The 19169-nt window shown below is 54.1% G+C and overlaps 1 protein-coding gene across 13 annotated transcripts in view; it reads left to right on the top strand.

Annotated features, from left to right (window-relative positions):
- Mapt (microtubule associated protein tau) overlaps positions 1 to 19169 on the top strand; it is a 97322-nt gene that overhangs the window by 75407 nt on the left and 2746 nt on the right. For 4 of the 13 annotated variants that reach the window (XM_047547098.1, XM_047547095.1, XM_047547094.1 and 1 more), the window contains 6 exons: positions 30 to 210; positions 1398 to 1451; positions 3393 to 3658; positions 12379 to 12471; positions 16199 to 16280; positions 16942 to 17054. In XM_047547098.1, the coding sequence (XP_047403054.1) occupies positions 30 to 210; positions 1398 to 1451; positions 3393 to 3658; positions 12379 to 12471; positions 16199 to 16280; positions 16942 to 17054 (789 nt within the window). The remainder of the gene's footprint in view (positions 1 to 29; positions 211 to 1397; positions 1452 to 3392; positions 3659 to 12378; positions 12472 to 16198; positions 16281 to 16941; positions 17055 to 19169) is intronic. The other 9 variants (XM_047547097.1, XM_047547105.1, XM_047547102.1 and 6 more) reach the window with 3 other exon arrangements.

Genomic DNA, 19169 nt, shown 5'->3' with positions numbered 1-19169 from the left:
AGACCACTTTACCCTGCTTCCATTTACAGGGGGCTGATGGTAAAAGTGGAACAAAGATCGCCACACCCCGAGGAGCAGCCCCTCCAGGCCAGAAAGGCACCACCAACGCCACCAGGATTCCTGCCAAAACCACACCCAGCCCAAAGACACCGCCCGGCACTGGTAAGAAGAATGTTCTCTTGAGTCCTGGTCAGAGGAAGCTCCCGGAAGGTACAGTCCTCTCTCAGGATGCCACTGACAATTAATAACCCCTGGCAGCTGAGCAAGGCCTTGCAGGTTGCTAAGCACTGGAATGTTCGTCCTCTTTTTGGCACTTTTCTCACTTTTAATCAATGAAGAAACAGGCTCTGAGAGTTTGCTTGGCTAGGTCTAACCAGCTCACTTGAAGCATGAGGAAACGCAGTCACGTGACTTGTTGAGTGGCAGGTCAATGACTTGTCTGCCTCCAAATCCAGGGTTCTGGGAGGCAACCCCAGTTGAAGGTGTTTTCAGGCCCCAAAATGGGCACAGGGCACTGTCTCTGTGGAGACAGCAGCAATCTGGGCAGGCCACTCTGGGTGACCTCACACAGCTTGACCCCACACAGCCTCACTCACTGGGGATGTCAGGAATCTTCTGGCAAAACCCAAGGGTCTCAGCTGAGCAGTGGTGTGTGTGCCCAGCCCCCTGGGCTTCTGTGAGCACACCCAGGCGCTGTTGGATACCCGCCGGTCTGGCGGGTGGTGTGCGGCTGTTAGGAATGGCAGCCTCTGCGGTTGCCCTGGTGACCTGTTCCCAGATTGGGGGTTCAGATGCTGCACAACTCACCGGGTGGCGGGGTGGCCTGCATCAGCTTCTGGGCGGCACCCAGGAGGCCTGTGGATCTTGGTGCTGCCGTGGTGGAAGCCTGGCCTGTCTCACCGTGTCCCCGCTTGCCTGGACTGTGGTGGCCCTCACAGCCGAGTCTGACCCTGCATGCTTCTGACCTGGCATTGCCCCCAGTGTGTGGGGGGGCGCTGCTGGTTTCGGGCGGAGAGTTCTGCTTTCACCTAGTGTTTTCTCGTCTGGGGTTTCCCTCACGTGCTTATGATCTGGGGGAAATTAACAATTTCTAATGGGATTTTCATAGGATTTTGAGCCGGATGCATCTCTTGGCTTTATGCCAGTTGCTTTACCTATTGCAACAACTTGGGATGAGGGCATGCCTTGCTCTTCGGCTCTCACCTGTCCTTAGGTGGCTGCCTGCAGGTGGACACATCTTCCCTGCTCCACCCTGGACTTGGTTTCCTGCCCCCTGTGCCTGTTCCCTGCCTCCCTGTTCTGGGCCAGACAGGCCAACCCAGCTGCTGCATGAAGAACTCCTTAAGACCCTTTAAGCCTGATTATAATGAGGCTGTCTGTGGCTTTTTCTTTTTAAGCTTCCAAGCAAGTGCAGAGAAAACCACCCCCTGCGGGGGCAAAGTCTGAGAGAGGTAAATCTGGGCCTGCTTCCCCGGGTGGCAGGCCCCCTGGGCATGTCTGCTGCCCGGGGCTTGTTCGCAGGGCTGGGAGAAGCTGCAGGCTCCCCAGCCAGCCTGAGGGCTGCTTCCCTTCTGTGTGATTTGTGCAGCTCCGTCTGGTGGACTCTGGAACACAGCCTGTTCTCATTTGCTTCAGGGACAAGGGCTGTGGGTGAGAGTGGGAGCATGTGCCACAGGCATTGGGGGTGCTGGTTCCTAACCAGGGCTTAGGTAGGCAGTTCCCTCTGGCATGTATTGAAGGTGAGTTCTGTGAGCACCAGAGCTGCACTGGACACTGCCTGTTAGGACATCCCAACCTCAAGACCATCATATGTTGGCCAGCGCATAAGATGCCTGGAATCTCAACCACTGGAGAGGCTGAGGCAGAAGGATAGCAAGTTTGAGGCCAGCCTCAGCAATTTAGGGAGGCTCTAAACAACTTAGCAAGACCTGGTCTCAAAATAAAAAATAAAAAGGGCTGGGGATGTGGATCAGTGGTTAAGCACCCCAGGGTTCAATCAATCACCCGTAACAAAAGAAAAAGACCATCTTGCAGGCCTTGAGCTCTTTTCCCAGGCTGAGGGACAGTCTTCCCAGGCTGAGGGAGGGTAATTGACCTGCCCAGTGTCACTCTGCAAGAAATGACATTTCTCAAGTGACCACGACCAAGCCTCCTGTGTCCCTGGAGATAGGAAAGCAGAGGCTGAGCCTGGAGCAGAGAGGCCCCACCTGGTGTTTCCTTCTGGGGAAAAGGAGAAAGGGCTTCACGCACCCCGTTGCCACAGCACTTGACCCCTCTAGGGACATTAGAGATGTGCTTGCTCTTCGCTTGGTAAGGGCAGCTGCAGACCACCAGCCCGCAGATTCCACGTCCGTGGCAGCTGGTTCCTGGCCTGGGGTGGAGGGTGAGGAAAGCCAGTTTTGCAGCTCTGCCCCGGGGTTCGGCCATCCGAGCTGGATGGGGCCTAGCAGTCTGCGTCCCAGTCTCACTTCCTCCTCAAATGCTCCAGAGGTTCGCCACAGAGCGGGGGAAACTCCCAGAAATGCTGACCCCGGGTTCCAAGGGCCCCACTTTGAGAAACACTGACCGTGGCACTCCTGAGGGGCCCTGGGGGCACAGGAAATGCAGTCACAGAAGGACTCCCAGATGGGGAGGGACCGCGTCTGCCGCAAGCAGAGGGCCTGGAAGCCTTCCTGCAGGGTTGGTGCCGGCCTGGTGCTTGGAAAAGGGTGTGGTACTAGCCAGGTGCCGGTGTGCGGGCCGGGAATTCCTGGGGAGGAAACAGCCAGCAGGCCTGGTGGTGGGAAGAGGCTTGGCTTGTCCAGGGGGCATGTGGTTCCAGAGCCCCGCTCCACCAAAGAGCCAGGGAACAGGGTGGGAGCCGTGGAGTTGGACTGGGTGGGTAAAGGGCCAGCTGGGTCTGGGCTTGAGGGCAGTTAGTAGCTGGGACCCGTCACTGCATCGCCCTCAGGAGGGTAAGGACCACACGGGTGTGCATTTTGCAAAACATATGTACACATGCCTCCACCTGCAACCTCCCTCCCTGCAGGCTCCATATTCCCTTCCATCTTTAATCTCAGGCCTGAGTTCAGAGATGGGTAGTGACTTGCCTGAGACCACACAGCCCAACTCTTGGCCATGGCAGGAGACACTGGGTATTGGGTATTGATGAACAGTTTGCTGCTTTCCTGGGGAATGGGTGTCACTGTCCCTAAGGGACAAGGCAGGCAGGAGGAGATGCTTCTCCAGCAGTGGGATCCAGGGCTTCCTCCTGCTGGGGTATCTGAGCTCTGGACCTCGTTCCCACCTGCCTGTTCCTGCCCTGAGCCTGGCAGTGGCCACCCTGGGTCCGCAGCCCCCAGGGCCTTTGCGGGGCCCCTCCCCTTAGCCTTCCTTCCTTCCTTCCCCTCCAGGTGAACCAGCGAAATCTGGGGATCGCAGTGGCTACAGCAGCCCTGGCTCTCCGGGCACCCCCGGCAGCCGCTCCCGCACCCCATCCCTGCCAACGCCACCCACCCGAGAGCCCAAGAAGGTGGCAGTGGTCCGTACCCCTCCCAAGTCACCGTCTTCCACCAAGAGCCGCCTGCAGACTGCCCCCGTGCCCATGCCAGACCTGAAGAACGTCAGGTCCAAGATCGGCTCCACCGAAAACCTGAAGCACCAGCCAGGAGGTGGGAAGGTAAGGCGTGCGGGGCTGGCGGTGGGAGAGGCCAGGAGCCCACCCGGGCGGACGGGGCGGGTCGTCACCAGCCCGGCTCCCGGCCGCCCCTCCCAGGCACCGCCCACCTGACCGCCGCGTCCTGCCTGGGGTAGCGTCCGGGTTACTGGCAGCCCCTGCTGATCGGGGACGGGGTCCCATCTGCAGCCTGTGGTTCTCAGGGCAGGGTGTCCGCAGAGGTGCCGTTCAGAACATGGCACCCCCCAGGTGGCCGCTGGCATTCGTTGGGCATCCAAGGTTTCTCTTTAATCCTCAGTTCTGGGGACATCTGGGGACATTCGGGGACTGCGTCTGGAACAACCGATCGTCCTGGGGTTAGGTGGGCATCGCGTCCTGAGAGTGGAGAAGCGGGCGGCGAGGGCCCGAGGCAGCAGGCCAGGGGCTGGCCAGACCCCTTCCTCGGCCTGTCCCTCCTCCCCGTTGTGAGACGGGAAAACGTGGAGACGTTTTTCCCTCCCAGTTCTGGAGGCTACGGGCCTCCGTGTCCAGAGGGCTGGCTCCCCAGGCCTCCCCTGCGTGTGCACGTGGGCATCTCCTCTTCCAAGGACCCCGGCTTGCTGGGGCAGGGCCGCCTTAACGACCTCCTGTCCACTTAGTCGCCTCTGTAGAGGATCCGTCTCCAAGCACAGTTGCGTTCTGAGATTCTGGAGAGTGGGGGTCAGCCTGTGGATCTGGGGGACACCATGCAGCACGGGGAGGGGGTGGAGAGGGAGAAGCGGAGGTGGGGGTGCGGAGGACACTGTCTCCACCGCTGAGCCCCCCGCGGCGCTGGCCCTCTGGGGGCTGAGCCGGCTCCTCAGGACCCTGTGTTGGTCCTTCCCTTCTAGGTGGATGGCTCGCCTCCCCCATGGCGGGTGCTGTCCCCACTGTTGAGTTCCTGTCACTCTTGGCTAGAGCTGGTCACGGTGGGGAATGCGGCCATCACTCCCCGGGGCGCCTTCCTCACCTGAGGCCCCGAGCCTAGCTTTCTGCAGAGCCGTGATCCTCGCGCTGGCCTTCAGGTCCTCGCAGCCAGAGTCCTGCCCACCCAGTGGGGAGGAGCTCAGGCCGCCCCTGGGGGCCACGGTGCCCGGCAGTCCCGCCCTGCCCTCCAGCTGGAGGCTGGCCGTGGGTCCAGCGCCGGGTCTCGACGTAACCATGCGTGGTCCTGGGCCTGTGTTAGTGGCACTGGCCCGTCCCTGCTCCTCTCTGGAGACACTTGACTCCTTCAGAAAGGGCTCTGGAGTTGCCTTGCAGCTGACCCTCCATGAAGCTGGGTGAAGGCAAAGGGTCCCCGAAAGCAGCTTTAGGAGCTGGTTTCCCACCCAGGAGCACCCGCAGTCCCAGGCCCTGGAGTGGCCGCGTGGGCCCAGCCCTCTCGCACATCAGGACAGCTTGCTTTCATCCTGAAACTGAAGACCAGACTCCACAGGCCAGCACTACGCCCGGAGGGGCTCATGCAGGGTCGCCGCCTTAGCAGGGCCCACCTCCCTGCTCCCCGGCTTCCCAGCCCCATGCGTGGACATGTCCACAAGGGGTAGGTGAGCTCATGTCACACAGCCGCCACAGCCTCGGGTGCCCCCTCACTGAGGAGAGGATGGGCGGTGGCTCAGGCAGGGCCATGAAGACAGGGGCGGCTCCTGGGGACTCAGGCGGAGTGGAGGAAGCGAATTCTAGTTGGATTAAAGGTCCTGCCTCTGCCCACTCAGGCCCGCGTGTGGCTTTTAAAAGAAAAGATGCCTGTGATCCCAGAGGCTGAGCAGGAAAAGAGCGGGTTTGGAGACCCAGTCTCCAGATCAAATAAACAACGAAAGGGCTGAGGCGTGAGCACCTGCCCAGGTGGGTGAGGCCCTGGGTTCCATCCCCATGCCACAGAGAGAGAGAGAGGAGAAGAAGAAAAGCGACCCTGAGGAGTAGCTCCAGGCCACCACTAGGTCCAACGTGAGTGCCCACAGATGCCGTCCGCACTTCCACCTCAGGCTCCCTCATCCCCATCTCAGGACCCCGGTGACTGTCACAGAGCACCTGGGCCTGGGTGCTCTCCGGTCCACAGGCTCCCTGACTGGATTGCTGTCATTTCTCCCAACCCCCAGACACCCCGCTTTCGTCACCCAGACTGCGATCCAGATACAGCCAGGTCTCCTCATGACACATGACGGGCACCCCTCCTCCTATCCCGCCACCCCCAGGTTCCACAGCAGCCTCCGCCACGCCCTGGCTTCGTCCTTCCACCCCCACCAGCGCTGTTCCAGCCTCCCTGTGCCCATCGGACCCTAACCCTGGACCTTGGCTCCACCCAGACTGCGCCCACGACTGCCTTTCCTCAGATCCCAAATCTGCCAGGCTGGGGCCCTGGGCCCAGCCCGCCATCTGCCCCTGCTCAGTCCCTCCCTGCCCTTCCCATCTGCCGAGAACGCCCCTCCCTCCACCGCTCCCCTTCCCTCAAGCCAAGTTCAGATGCCACCTACTCCCAGAAGTCTTCCTGGATTCCCTCTGCCTTCCAGGCCCCAGCTGAGGTGGAGGCTGAGTCTCAGGGCCATTCAGGTGTAACTGGGCGCTACTGAGCCAGCGAAGGATTCGGGCGAGGGAGGTGAGGTGGAAAACAGGAAAAGAAAAAAAAATTTGAATGTCTCCAGTACGGAGATAACTGATACTATAAAATATTAAGAAACCATCAAAAAGGATCTTTGAATATAATGTTTAATAATTATAAAATTGTTATACTAATAAATGAATAAAGGTGTCTAAATGATGCAGGCCATGCCTGCGAGCTATAGAAAAAGTAGAAGCATAGGGCTGGGGATATGGCTCAGTTGGTAGAGTGCTTGCCCTGGGTTCGATCCCAAGCACCACAAAAAAAAAAGGAAGAAAGAAAAAGTAGAAGCATATCCCCGCGTGTGGCCTCAGCTTCACTCAGCTACTCGAAAGTTTGAATCTAGCCTGTGCAATTTGATGAGACCACCTTTAAAAAGCATTTTTAAAAAATGACTGGTGATGTAGCTCAGCATAGAGCGCTTGCCTAGCATGTGGGAGGCTCTGGGTTCAATCCCCAGTATTGCAAAAGTGAAAAATGAAAAAGAAAGTCTGAAAGAAAATATGACAATAGTGACTCATAGGGATTTCCAGTGATTCTCCTTTTGTATTTTTCCCTCCCCAAATTTTCCACAATGAAAATATTTAAAATCTGAAGAAAGATTTATAGAAACTCAGTTGTAACTGGAGATGTTAAGTAACAGTACATGAGAGTAAAGTCAAAGACAAGGAAGCCGTGTGTAGAGGCTACGCCTGTCACCCCAGTTACTCGGGAGGGGAGGCTGAGGTATGAGGATTGCAAGTTAGAGGCCAGCCTCAGCAACTTAGCAAGGCCCTATCTCAAAATAAAAAGGGCTGGGGGTATAGTTCAGTGGTAGAGCATTTGCCTAGTGTGCTTGGGGTCCTGGATTCCCTTCCCAGCACTGCCACATAAGTGAATAAGTAAAGAAATACCTACTTACAGGAAGTCCACATAATTGAAAAGGGAAGTTAACAGATAAATACCAGAAATTAAACTACATGACAGGGGTCTGCCTAGTGTTATAAGTTCAAATATTATGCCCAAAATCTATTTAGGTCATAATACCTGTAAATAATTTTTTTAAATCACACAAAAAGTAGTAAATTTCATACATAACACAAAAAAATTTAAATTTCTTAAAAAAGTAAAATATATATATATATATATGTAAACATAAAGAGGCATAAATTCAGGTTTTTGTTTTTTGTTTTTAGTTTTTGTCTAACCACAATGCAATAAACCAGAATTTAATCGTCTGAGTATCTCAACATTACCGTAAATACTTGGAAATTTAAAACTTTCTATGTCACTGAATGTTCGTGTCTGATCACGGAAATGGCCCGCTTGGCCCTGAGAATATGGAACTAAAGTTACTTCCTCTGAGGACACCCAAGTCTGAGGCAGGACAGTACCTGGGGGCACAGGAAGGACAGAAACTTCCAGAGCCATAGGGCTTTGACAGGCTTGAGATGAAATGTTCGAGGAGGCCACAAGGTGGCGATGGAGCACCGCCAAGGTCCTCGGACCCACCCACTGTGGTTGTTCCTTCTCTGCCACTCTGTTGATTTGTTTTTCTCTCTTTAAATCTCCTTCCCCCATCCTTGGTCTCTTTCTCCCTACCACTCACCTCTGCTCATCTCCTGATCTGTTCCTCTTTCCAGCCTTTTGTGTTCCTTGCATTCGCCCACTGACCACCAGGGGCAGTGAAGTGTGGTAAATGGATTATATTGTCACTTTTAAAAGCACACTTGCAGAACATGTATGTGGAATAAAGAAAGTGAATTTGAACCTGGGGCAGTTTGCCTCTCCTGGATCAGGGCTGGGGATCAGGTGGCTTGAACTGGGGATTACAGAGGCCCCACAGTGAAAAAGGGTAGAGCCAGGCTGTCCCCAGGGCCCTTCTGACCCTGAGACCCTCTGGTCCTCACGCCTGTACACGTGTGCTTCTGAAAAATCCTGTGTAAATGAAATCATCCTAAAGGAGCCCGAGGCGTCACTGTTTAAGGATGGAGTGCCAAGAATTCCAAGGGAGACCCTCCCCTAGTTGTTCTCTTCCTTGGCCAGGTGACTGACAGGAGATGGACAGGTTCTTCTGTGTCCGTTCCCAGGGTGCTCACCTGGGACTTGAAGACAGGGTTTGCTGTGGGCACCCACTTCATAGGTGGGGTTAGCTTCCCTCCAGCCCAGCGAGCCCAGAGCAGTGCTGGGGACAGGCTCCCAATAGGGCCTGGAGCATCCTGGGGAGCTGGAGGATTGGGGCCAGGGAGGGAGCAGCCTCAAGAGCTCTGAGCCCAGAGAGAACCAGATCAAGGCCTGGTGAGGGTTTGGACCCACCCCATTGCAGTCTGTCCTCCAGGGTCACACCCCGACCACAGACATCCTCCCCACCCCCCCAGCCCCACCAGGAGTCCCTGGATCAGACTTCAGAGCTTCCATGACATTGTTCTCTATTTCCAGTGTCTAGACAGGGCTGAGGCACAATGTACATGTTGCTCCAACTGAGAAATTAAATTTCTTGATTCCAGTTTCATAATACTGGCCATTACTGCTTTTTCTTCCTTCTGTAAATCTAAAACTCTGTAAAGGGTGTTGACTTAAAGTGACGACTAACAGTAATTCAGGTCTGCTTTGTACATATCTTTGTTGCCAAATCCCACAAAAGTTTTTTTGCTAGTTTTGTGGGGTTGGAACAAGAAAACCACATTGGAAAAAAAATTTTTTTTCTATGTATGTTGCAGACCTTGCAATATTGCTTAAGGTCCTTTCATTCATTTAGTTAGTGTCTTTTGTGGATCAGTACAGAAAATAAGGTTATCTTCCTTGAAAAACTGGTTTTGTCAAATAAGAAGTTATGTAACCCATCACATTTCCCTTTTTGACTTGGCTTCCAGGAAGCTCAGAGCTAAATGTAATAATCACTCTTATAATTTGTCAATCTGGATGACCTCCTTTTTTAACATTATTCTTTAAATTTTCTTGTTTTATTATTGAGGATATGTTTTCTGATTCTAAAGTGTTCCCATCCTTTTGAAAGCAGGCAAATCTGCTTCAAGGACTTTTCCAATGAAAAGAATAAAAAATGATTCCCAAAGGGGGAATTCACATGGGACTCCTTAGCATCTGAGGGGGACAGGAATTCAAAGACACTGTGCAGTGGGTAACAGTGACTCCTCAAGAAGCACCTGTTCCCCAGCATGAGTCAGAGTCTCCCTCTTGGCAGGAGGGCGGTTCAGCACCTGCTTGGAGCAGGTGTTGTTAATAGCCTCCAGGACAGGCCAGAGAGAACTGTCGTCCCATGGATGGCCAGTGGCTAGAAGGACACCTGGATTTAGGTTTCCATGTGGCTTCTGCCACATTTGTTTTTTTTTTTTTTTTTTTTTTTTTGGTACCAGGGATTGAGCCCAGGAGTACTAAACCACTGAGCCACATCCCCAGCCCTTTTTAATATTTTATTTACAGACAGGGTCTTGCTAAGTTGCTTAGGGTCTCACTGAGTTGCTGAGGATGGCCTTGAACTCCAGATCCTCCTGCCTCAGCCTCTGGAGCCTCTGGGATGACAGGTGTGCGCCACCTCACCGGGCTCTGACCCTGGCGTCCGAGGGACGGACTTGAGCCTCTCCTCGGATGGCCTTCCTGTTTGTAAGCAAGGGCGGCGGTGGGCGAGGAGGACCGAGGAGTTAGGGATTTATCCAACTCTACGTCTACATTTAACAGCAGAGTAGGATTATACAGGAAGAATTTGAGTAGATTAAAAACACCAACATTTGTGTGTTAGGAAAACACACCTGCCAACAAGGGGTGAAGGAGAGCTTTCAGTTGGCAGGAAACGCGGACTCAGCCAGCCACATGGTTATTTATTGTGGTCAAAGAAGCTGAACGGTTTTTATGACCTTGCATTATAATTAGGACTTGGCGGTGTTCCAAGGTGACCAGAATGACAACAGCCCCCATTTACTGGGTGGTCTACATGTGCCAGGCCCTGGCTTCAGTGTTTCCTGATGTTCACTGACTTCCTTTCACTAAGACTCTAGGAGGTAGTTATTATTATCCCCATTTTACAGATGGGGAAGCTGAGGCACAGAGGGGTTAAAGTGATATCCAAGGTGAATGGTGGAACCGGGATTCAAACCCCAGCTTTGGCTGTCAGCCCAGGCCCTTAACCAGGAAGGGCATGCCCCTGCCTGGAAATCATCGAGTAGGTAAGAGCCAAAACAATTTTTCAAATACCCGAGGCTGGCAATAATATGGTGACGGTGGCCTTCTCAACAGCAGTCCCAGGAAAAACCAATCGTTTTAGGAAGCCAGTTGGAAAGTTGTATTGAGAGTTTTTTAGAATATTTAAAACTTTGACCCACAAATTCTATTTCTAGGACTCTATGCTATGAAAATAATCCATGATATTGGGGGAAAAATCCTTGCAGAGAGATGCTCACAGGAGGCAGTAGATTTACTTACACGAGAATCAATGCAAATCAGTGTGTGGATGGCACAGAACGTCACTCACAGAGTGACATGGGACATAGAATTAAGAACCATACTGGTGGTGTCCACTGTGGTCCCGGAGACTTGAGGGGTAGAGGTGGGAGGCTCACTTGAGCCCAGGAATTCAAGGCCAGCCTGGGCACACAGTGAGATCTCCTCCCAAAAGAAAGAAAAATGCCTTGGCTATGACGTTAGTGCAGGATGCAATGATTCTACCATTCGTATGTGTGAGGCGGTGGTTATGTATAAACAAGAAATAGAACAAAATGCAGTAGTCATTCTGTTTTGTTGGTAAGGAAACTTTTGTTTTTGCAGCTCTATTTTTGAAATCATATGCTACATTTTTCTAATTTTAAAAAAGTTTTTTTTTTTTTTTTTAAAGGAACATAAACCAGGTATGGTGATGCATGCCTGTAATCTCAATGACTTGGGAGGCTGAGGCAGGAGGATCGCCAAGTTGGAGGCCAGCCTGAGCAACTTAGGGAGACCCCATCTCCAAATTTAAAAATTAAAGTTAAAAAAGGGCTGGGATATGGCTTAGTGGTTAAGCAACCCTGAGTTCATTCCCCAGTACCAAGGGGGGCCGGAAACATGAAAGAAAATGAGATGGTTAGATATGTGATTCCAAATTTTTACGATGAAGACCATTAAAATTAAGAAAAAACAGGATGGGGTGGAGAGCAGGTGGGAGCCCAGACCCTGACCCGGGTCCCAGTCTCAGCCCCGACCACAGCCTGTGCTAAGTATTCACAAAGGTGCCAACTGCGGGTTCCATTGCATTTTCAAATTTTCAGAAAGCAGCTTGGCTCTGCGGGCTCAGTAGGAGCTCCGGCCGGCAATCACTTACATCTGTGATTCAGAAAAACCAGGGCCCGCGCTGTCCACGCTGGGGAGACACCTGGTGGGAAGGTGGCCTCGCAGACAGGGTCGGGTTTCAGTTCTGAAACCCGCTTGCCTGTTTCATAGTTTTTAAGCAAATTGGGTAAAAATCGTCCCTTACCCTCATCGTGTCCCCAACCCTTCTCTCCCCGTCAACAAAAAACAGCTACTGGAAATGCAGCGCCCTGGCGGCCCTCGGCCACACCTTCTCCTGGGAACAGCTGGCAGCAGACCGCATGGGGACATCTGCTCAGTCTCCTTTAGGCGCCTGGAGGGATGGAGGTGGAGGAGGGTGGGACACCAGGGCACAGAGCCTCCCGGAGGCCAGGGCCTCTCAGGTGGGGGATTTCCCGAAGTGCGGTGACTTCAGCCACCCTCCCCAAGAGGACCTGACCCTGGGTCAGGGACGGGGTCGGGGTTTTCTTTCCAAGAAATCCAAGGGGCCCGTTTGCGCCTGGCAGCCGGGGCAGCACGTGCCCTCTGTCCGCTGCTCTGGAGGCTGGGGACGCGGACAGGGACCTTCTGCCCGCACTTCCTACCCCAGGCCGACCTTGCTGAGCCCCCATCTCTGACCCATGGGCCTCAGGCCCCGGGGCTCCTCGGAACCTTCTGTAAAGCAGTGCTTCGAGCTCAGCCCCCAGGCCTTCCTCCAAGGGTCTGTCCCTGGGGCGGGGGGACGTGCCGGCGCCTCTTTCCTGCCGCCCTGGCGGAGCTGGGATGTCTATGTAGGTGCGAGCGCCGGGTCCGGGTGTGGTGTGTCACTCATCCTTTTTTCTGGCTGTCAAAGGTGCAGATAATTAATAAGAAGCTGGATCTTAGCAACGTCCAGTCCAAGTGTGGCTCAAAGGATAATATCAAACACGTCCCTGGCGGCGGCAGTGTGAGTACCTGCCCACGTCCCGCGGCCCGCTGTGTGTGCTCTGCGTTCCTGAGACGCGGCATGAGCTCTCGACTTGCAAAACATTGCACAGAATAAATCATCTCAGGCTCAGGATCTCCCCGTGCCCCCTAGGAAAATGCAGCCCAGATCTCCAAATCCTAACACTTGTGTCCAGTGATCCCCTCCCTCAGGTTCCCGGAGAGCTCGCTGGCTTGTGAGGGCTATGGGGGCCCAATAGGCAATGTTGGCTGGACTGGGTGGCACTGGCCTGTAACTCCAGCTTCTTGGGAGTCTGAGGCAGGAGGATCTTAGGTTGGAGGCCAGCCTTGACAGATTCACAAGACCCTGTCTCAAAATAAAAATAAAAAGCACCGGGAATGTGACTCAGTGGTAGAACACTTGCCTCGCAAGCATGAGACCCTGGGCTCATCCCCAGTACTACCAACGCAGTAAAAATGAGAGTCTGGCATGGTGGCACATGCCTGTAATCCCAGCAGCTGAGGAGGCTGAGGCAGGAGGATGGCGAATTCAAAGCCAACCACAGCATAAGCGAGGCGCTAAGCAACTCAGTGAGACCCTGTCTCTAAATAAAATATAAAATAGGGTTGGGGATGTGGCTCAGTGGCAGAGTGTTCCTGAGTTCAATTCCTGATACCCACCCCCCCACACACACAGGAAAAAAGAAAGAAAAGTAAACATGAGAACAGGGAAGGTGACTGATCCAGTCTCTGGCCCCTCCTAGGAAGCTGGGTCCTCCCATCATGGCCCTCACTGACTGCCCAGCACCTGTCCCCAGGAGCCCCACAGCCCATTTGAACTTGGACTGAAGGTGGTAGCACCTGAGACTGGGCTCTGTCACCTCTTCCCCATCAGCTGGGCAGTTTCACTTTAGATGGCTCCACTGTGGGCAGGTGGCCCATTTGCTCTGACAGGTGGACAGAGGTCTCACCATGCTGCCTCAAGGGCAAGAGGGTCCAGGCTGCCCCACTGGCTCTCCTGCATCTTCCGGGGGAGCCTGTTCCTAACCCTCTCCGCTTAGATTTAAACCCAGCTCCACCTTCAGGCGGGGACTCCAGAGGCAAAGAGCCAAAGGAAAGTACCACAGGCCGTCCTGCCCGTGGTCATTTGATCATTTGATGGAGAACTGCCCTCTGGGCCCTTCTAAATGTGGCTTCCTCCAAATGTCTCTGGGGACACCCTGTATCCTCAGTGGGGGTGTCCCTGTGGGACACGGGATTCAGATCCTCACTTCCCATCTGCCCCTCCATAGGACAGAGACACTGTCACCTCCTGGCTGGCCCTTGTCCACCAGGCTGCATGTCAAACTCCTGTCCTCTCTCCCAGCTCCCCGCTCCCTGCCCCAGATATAACCCCGGGAGTTGGCGGTTTGAGATCCTTGAGGGCCTTGGTCTCTGGAAGCACCTTGCTCCTGGCGGGCAGTGCCATGTGACCACTGGAGCCCCAGGAAGGCCTCTCCCCAGAAAACTCACCTCCTCGTCCGTCCAGCCCAGAGGGTTTATTCTTGCAATGTGCTGTGCCCCCGTCTGCCCGGCACCTGGACCCCGCTCCTGCTCTGAGGCCGCTGTGGCTGCACACAGGGCTTCACTAACGCTTCCTCACCGGTGTCTGCTAAGTGTCCCCTCTGTCCTCCACTCCCGCCCTGCCGCAGGTGCTTGTTCCTGGGCCTGTGCCCAGCTGCTGATTGAGGTATTGTGGCTGTGACCCCCCTGGCACTGCCACCCTGGCCAGAGGAGGAAGGCCACGTGCTCCCCAGGTTGACAAATGTCTGGGCTCCTGTGCTGGAGGGGAAGCTGGGCAGACAGCACAGGAGCCGCGGTTGCTCAAAGAAGCTGCAGAGCCCAGGATGCCAGGGACTTCCTCCTGTGTGTCCTGTACTGTGTCAGCCTGCGGGCTAGCCTGCCACCTTACCTGGAACCACAAGCTAGCCTGGGCTAGGCAGGAGCACTGTCCTTGGCCACTGTGGCTGCAGGAGGACCCTTCGGTAGTCTCCCAGTGAAGGCTGTTGGAGTCCCACTGCACACTGGCAGCCCGTGGCATCTCATTGTGCCGTGTCCCTGGAAAGCCCCATCTCGGGCTTGCTCCCGGCCCTCCCCCGCTTGGAGAGGCTTCCCGGCGGGCAGGCCCTGCTCCTCCATCCTGGGATGCCCCTGCCTCCTGGCTGGGAGCCTCCCTCTCTTCCTCCCTCCTCTGGTGGCCCCAGTTTCCCTGCCCACCTGCCCAGGGGCCCACTTCATCTGTCCCTTTTTCTTCCGGCCATTCCAGGTTCCAACACTTCCTGCTCTGCACCACCCCGGCTCCCTCTCCCAGGGGACCTCACCCCGGCCAGAGGGAAGGGCGTGAGGCCCTGGTCTCACAGTGTTGCTGCCTCCCTCCAGGGAGGAGGCCCCAAGGCCCCTTTCACCTCCCTCAGGGCCCACCCCAGAGCTCGGGCTGCCCCCAGACCTTTTGAAGATGGTGCTTACTGTCCTTCATCCCTGCCCCAGCCCACCTCCGCAGGTGCAGGCTGGGCCCCTGCGTCCTTCCCGTCTGCATTCCTGTCTTCCTCAGCTCCATCCACAAACAGCAATGGCCAACACGACTTGGGCTGTTCCATTTAGACCTAAGTAAAAGCCTCTCCTTTTTCTCTGCTGGCCTTGCAGAGCTCTCCCCCACACAAGGCCTCCTCCTCCCACAGTGCACAGGTGAGCCTCCTGCGTCCTTGGGGACCTCGCAGGAGGTCTCTGTGGGAGCCCCAGGACTTGGGGAAGTTAGCAGCCAATGACCTGCCATCCAGACCCCTCGACGCTGCAGCGTTACTAGAGACTTGCCTTCAGGAGACTCATCCAGCCCGGGGGGTCCCTCAGGGGAGCTGAGATCAGTGGGCAACTCAGGGGCATCATTCCCTTGGGACAGTTGGCAGTGTGGCTGGCTGTACTCAGGGCCCCTGGCCGGCTCTGAGCCCGCAGGCCTCCCTGTGTCCGAGTCTGCCGGCACTTACCCCGCACTTGGGTGTGTGGTTTCTGCTGTGTGCCTGCCCTTCCGGTTGGTGTGCTTGCCTCCTTTGGGAGAGGCTGAAGTGTCCTGGACGCGTGTGCTCAGGCGCCAGCTGGCTCTCACCCTGTCACCGAGCCACAGCGGGTCTCGCTTGCTGCACGTCTCTGTTCTCGTGGGGGTGCTGGGCTCTGTGGAAGCTTCCCAGAATGGAGCCCACCCCCGTCCTCACGCAGCCTCTTCTCCCGAGGGCCAGCTCACCTGCACTCTGGCCTCTCCGAGCAGCTTCGAGGCCGCAAGTACCGATCACATCAATCACTTCTTCCTTCCTGCCTCCACTGGATGGCCCTGTCAATCTCACGTCAGCCAAGGGAGGAACGGTTTACATTCAACTGTTGCTAAATAAGCAGGGTGGCTCTGCACAATGACCAAGACTCCCCGGTTTCCCCGAGGGTCTTTGGTGCTGCAAGGATTGCAGAGGCCTGGATCCCACAGTTAGTTTGTGAGGACCCAGCTCCCTGGGGGCAGAACTGGCCAAATTTTAACAACTCATTTTTCCACTCTGACTGGGTGTGTTCCTGATGGCAGACGGAACCACTGACCGAGTGGCCCAGGCTCCCGCAGCTGCTTTTCATTGTCACACCCATAATAAAATAATCCCTCTTTATTCTCCCTGTCTGTCTCTGTCTCTGTCTCTCTTTCTTTGTCTCTCTCTTTCTCCTTCCCTCACCTCCAGGTGCAAATAGTCTACAAACCAGTGGACCTAAGTAAAGTGACCTCCAAGTGCGGCTCCTTAGGCAACATCCATCATAAACCAGGTAGCCCTGTGGGAGGCCTGGGGTGGCACCGGAGGGGCTGGGGCGGGGCTGGGGGTGCAGCATCGGAGTAATGCACTCCGGGATTCAATCTCTCATACCTGGAAAAAGAAAAAGAAAGGGTCAAGGAGGGTTAGAGGGTCAGGGTCTTTCTGTTTTCAGTGTGCATTTTGACATTCAATTTGATTCTGAGGTCTTGCAGGGCCGTGGGTTACAGGATATTGATGTAGGAAGACCTCACTTGTTGGAAATCAACCAATTTAGAATTTAGCATAATTTCTCCCCAAATGAGCTGTCATTTACCTTTCATTATCTAAAGAAGAAGAGTTTTCAGAGTAAATATTTGATGTACACCTTGATTAGAGAGACGAGGCACACTGTTTTCAAGCCCTCTGCAAGGAGGTGCTTCTATCCAAACACGTTCCAGTGAAGGAGACTCTCGTCAACCCTGCTCGAGTCACTCGCTCAGTCCCTACTGGAGCCCTGGTGCTCTCCTGTCATCGAATGCTCCCCTTGAGAACCCTGGGGCCTCACCTAAATTTGTGGTGCCCCCAGCAGCCCCTCGCGTTTGGCTCTGCAGACTGCAGGCCTCGTTTAGTGGATGCTCAGTCCACTAAACCAGAGGAGGAGATGGCAAGAGGCGGCTCTGTGTGTTGTGTTCCAGGAGGTGGCCAGGTGGAAGTAAAATCTGAGAAGCTGGACTTCAAGGATAGAGTCCAGTCGAAGATCGGGTCTCTGGACAATATTACCCATGTCCCTGGAGGAGGGAATAAGAAGGTAAGGGGGCAGGCAGGAGGAGGTCACATTTGGATGTGGGTGTTCATCACCTGGTCAAGGCTTGTCCAGTTTTCCAAAGGAGGAAAGTGGAGGCTCTTGCCTGGACTGGCTTGATAAAGGCAACATCCAGGACATCGGGTCTGGACCTTAGCAGCCTATTTCCTTTTGTGTGGGAGTTCTAACAAATTCAAGACCTGAAGATGCTAATTAGTCTCAGGTGTTGCCGGCCTTCGGGTCGCATGCCTGTAATCCCAGCAACTTGGAAGGCTGAGGCAGGAGGATCTAGGGGTTCAAAGCCAGCCTCAGCAAAAGTGAGGCACTAAGCAACTCAGTGAGACCTTGTTTCTAAATCAAATGCAAAATAGGGCTGGGGATGTGGCTCAGTGGACAAGCGCTCCTGAGTTCAATCCCCAGTACCAAAAAAAAAAAAAAAAAAAAAAAAAAAAAAAAAGTCTCAGGTGCAACTGGGTAGTGAGGTTTTTAATAGACGCTCTCAGATAATGTTTAGTGCAAAGGTGAGAACCACTGTGCCGGGCCCCGGGGTTCACAAACTCCCCCAGAGGCAGTTAGCCATCCCCCAGTTCAGTCCTGGTGCACAAAGAACAGTTATGGGAACATCATCTCATTTCCCCATGTGCTCTGGTTTAAGGTACTTTAGTGATCACCAGGTCTGGCCTCACCCCACAGTCTGACTCAGTGGGTCTGGGGTGGGCCTGGGTGTTGGTGATCCCCTGAGTTAAAGAAAGCTTCCACCAGTTTCTGGAAGCTTCTATGCCCTGGGGGAAGTTCCGGGCTTGACGCTGTTTGGAAGTCTGTTGTGATTGAGGCAAGACCTGAAGACCCTCAGCCTCAGTTTCTCCTGTAGTTAGGATGGAAATATACAAATCCTGGGGAGTTTGTGAGACCCAAATGAGTGGGTGTTTGGAAAGGGCCTGGTGACTAGCAGGTGTCTGAGTTAGAGTCGCCTCTAAGCCCAAGCTTCTTAACTCCTCTGTTTTGAACTCATCTCTGTGATGGCCCAGAAAGGATGGGCAGGGCCCTGCCTTTCTCTGCCCAGAACACACTGTCCTCATCCCAGGGGATCTTCCTCTGATTCAGTCCCCTATTCCCCTACTGTGATAAACAAAACTGCGAATGGAGCAGAGCACATGACCAGCCCCCTGGGTTCTTTTCAATTTGGGGGATTTTTGGACATTCCCAGGAATCTGTCATTTTTTTTTTTTTTTTTTTAAGAAACAAAGCTTAAAAACAACAACAAAACCCAACATTAACTACTATCGAGGTTGCTCACAGGCACGTTTTCCCAGCATGAGAAAGACCCTGGGTCCCATTCTGAGCACCAGAGAGAAAAAATTAACACAAATGTTCTTAACACAGTTTTTCTCAAATAGTCTTTCCAGTACAGTGGTATGGAAGGATCGTCTTTTCAAAACAGTGACCCCAAATGAATGACATATGCACCTAGCCTAAATGGGGGTCTAGCTTTTATCTATACCACATTCAAACTGCTGCAACCAGGCTCTTCACTCGGGGTTTCATGGACCCCTGAAATCGTGTGGAAAGAAGGCACTGTGTGTGGGCGGACATGTGTTCACATTTTTGTTGCTTCAGCAGATACCCAAAGAGCCTGGGACCCAACACAAGGCAGAAATACCGTGTCGGCTACTTTGGGTAAATCAGGGGAGAATATTATGCAAACTCATACCTCCAGCTAACACTTTCTACTCCTGAGTCTCCTGATGTCCTTGGGACTCCTGGCTTTGCTGTTGTCCCTCTAGGAAGGGCTTTATCACACCATGTCTTCTAGCATACCCACCAGAGTTGCCCACAGTTGCTGCCAACTCAGACTCCTCAGCCCCAGGCATTGGGAAGGAGTTTGTGCAGCTCCAGGCTAGCATAGGTGGCTCTGGAGATAGCCCTTGACCTTCTGAAGTTTCTCCTTCAACACCTTCAGTCGGGGTGAGGTGGCACACGCCTGTAATCCCAGTGGCTTCGAAGGCTCAGACAGGAGGATTGTGAGTTCAAGGCCAGCCTCAGCAACAGGAAGATGCTAAGCAACTCAGTGAGACCCTGTGTCTAAATAAAATACAAAATAGGGATGGGGATGTGGCTCAG

The sequence above is a fragment of the Sciurus carolinensis genome, chromosome 3, assembly GCF_902686445.1.
Source record: "Sciurus carolinensis chromosome 3, mSciCar1.2, whole genome shotgun sequence".
Lineage (NCBI taxonomy): Eukaryota > Metazoa > Chordata > Mammalia > Rodentia > Sciuridae > Sciurus > Sciurus carolinensis.
Note: the sequence above shows the minus strand (reverse complement) of the source record. Positions and strands in the feature narration are given on the sequence as shown.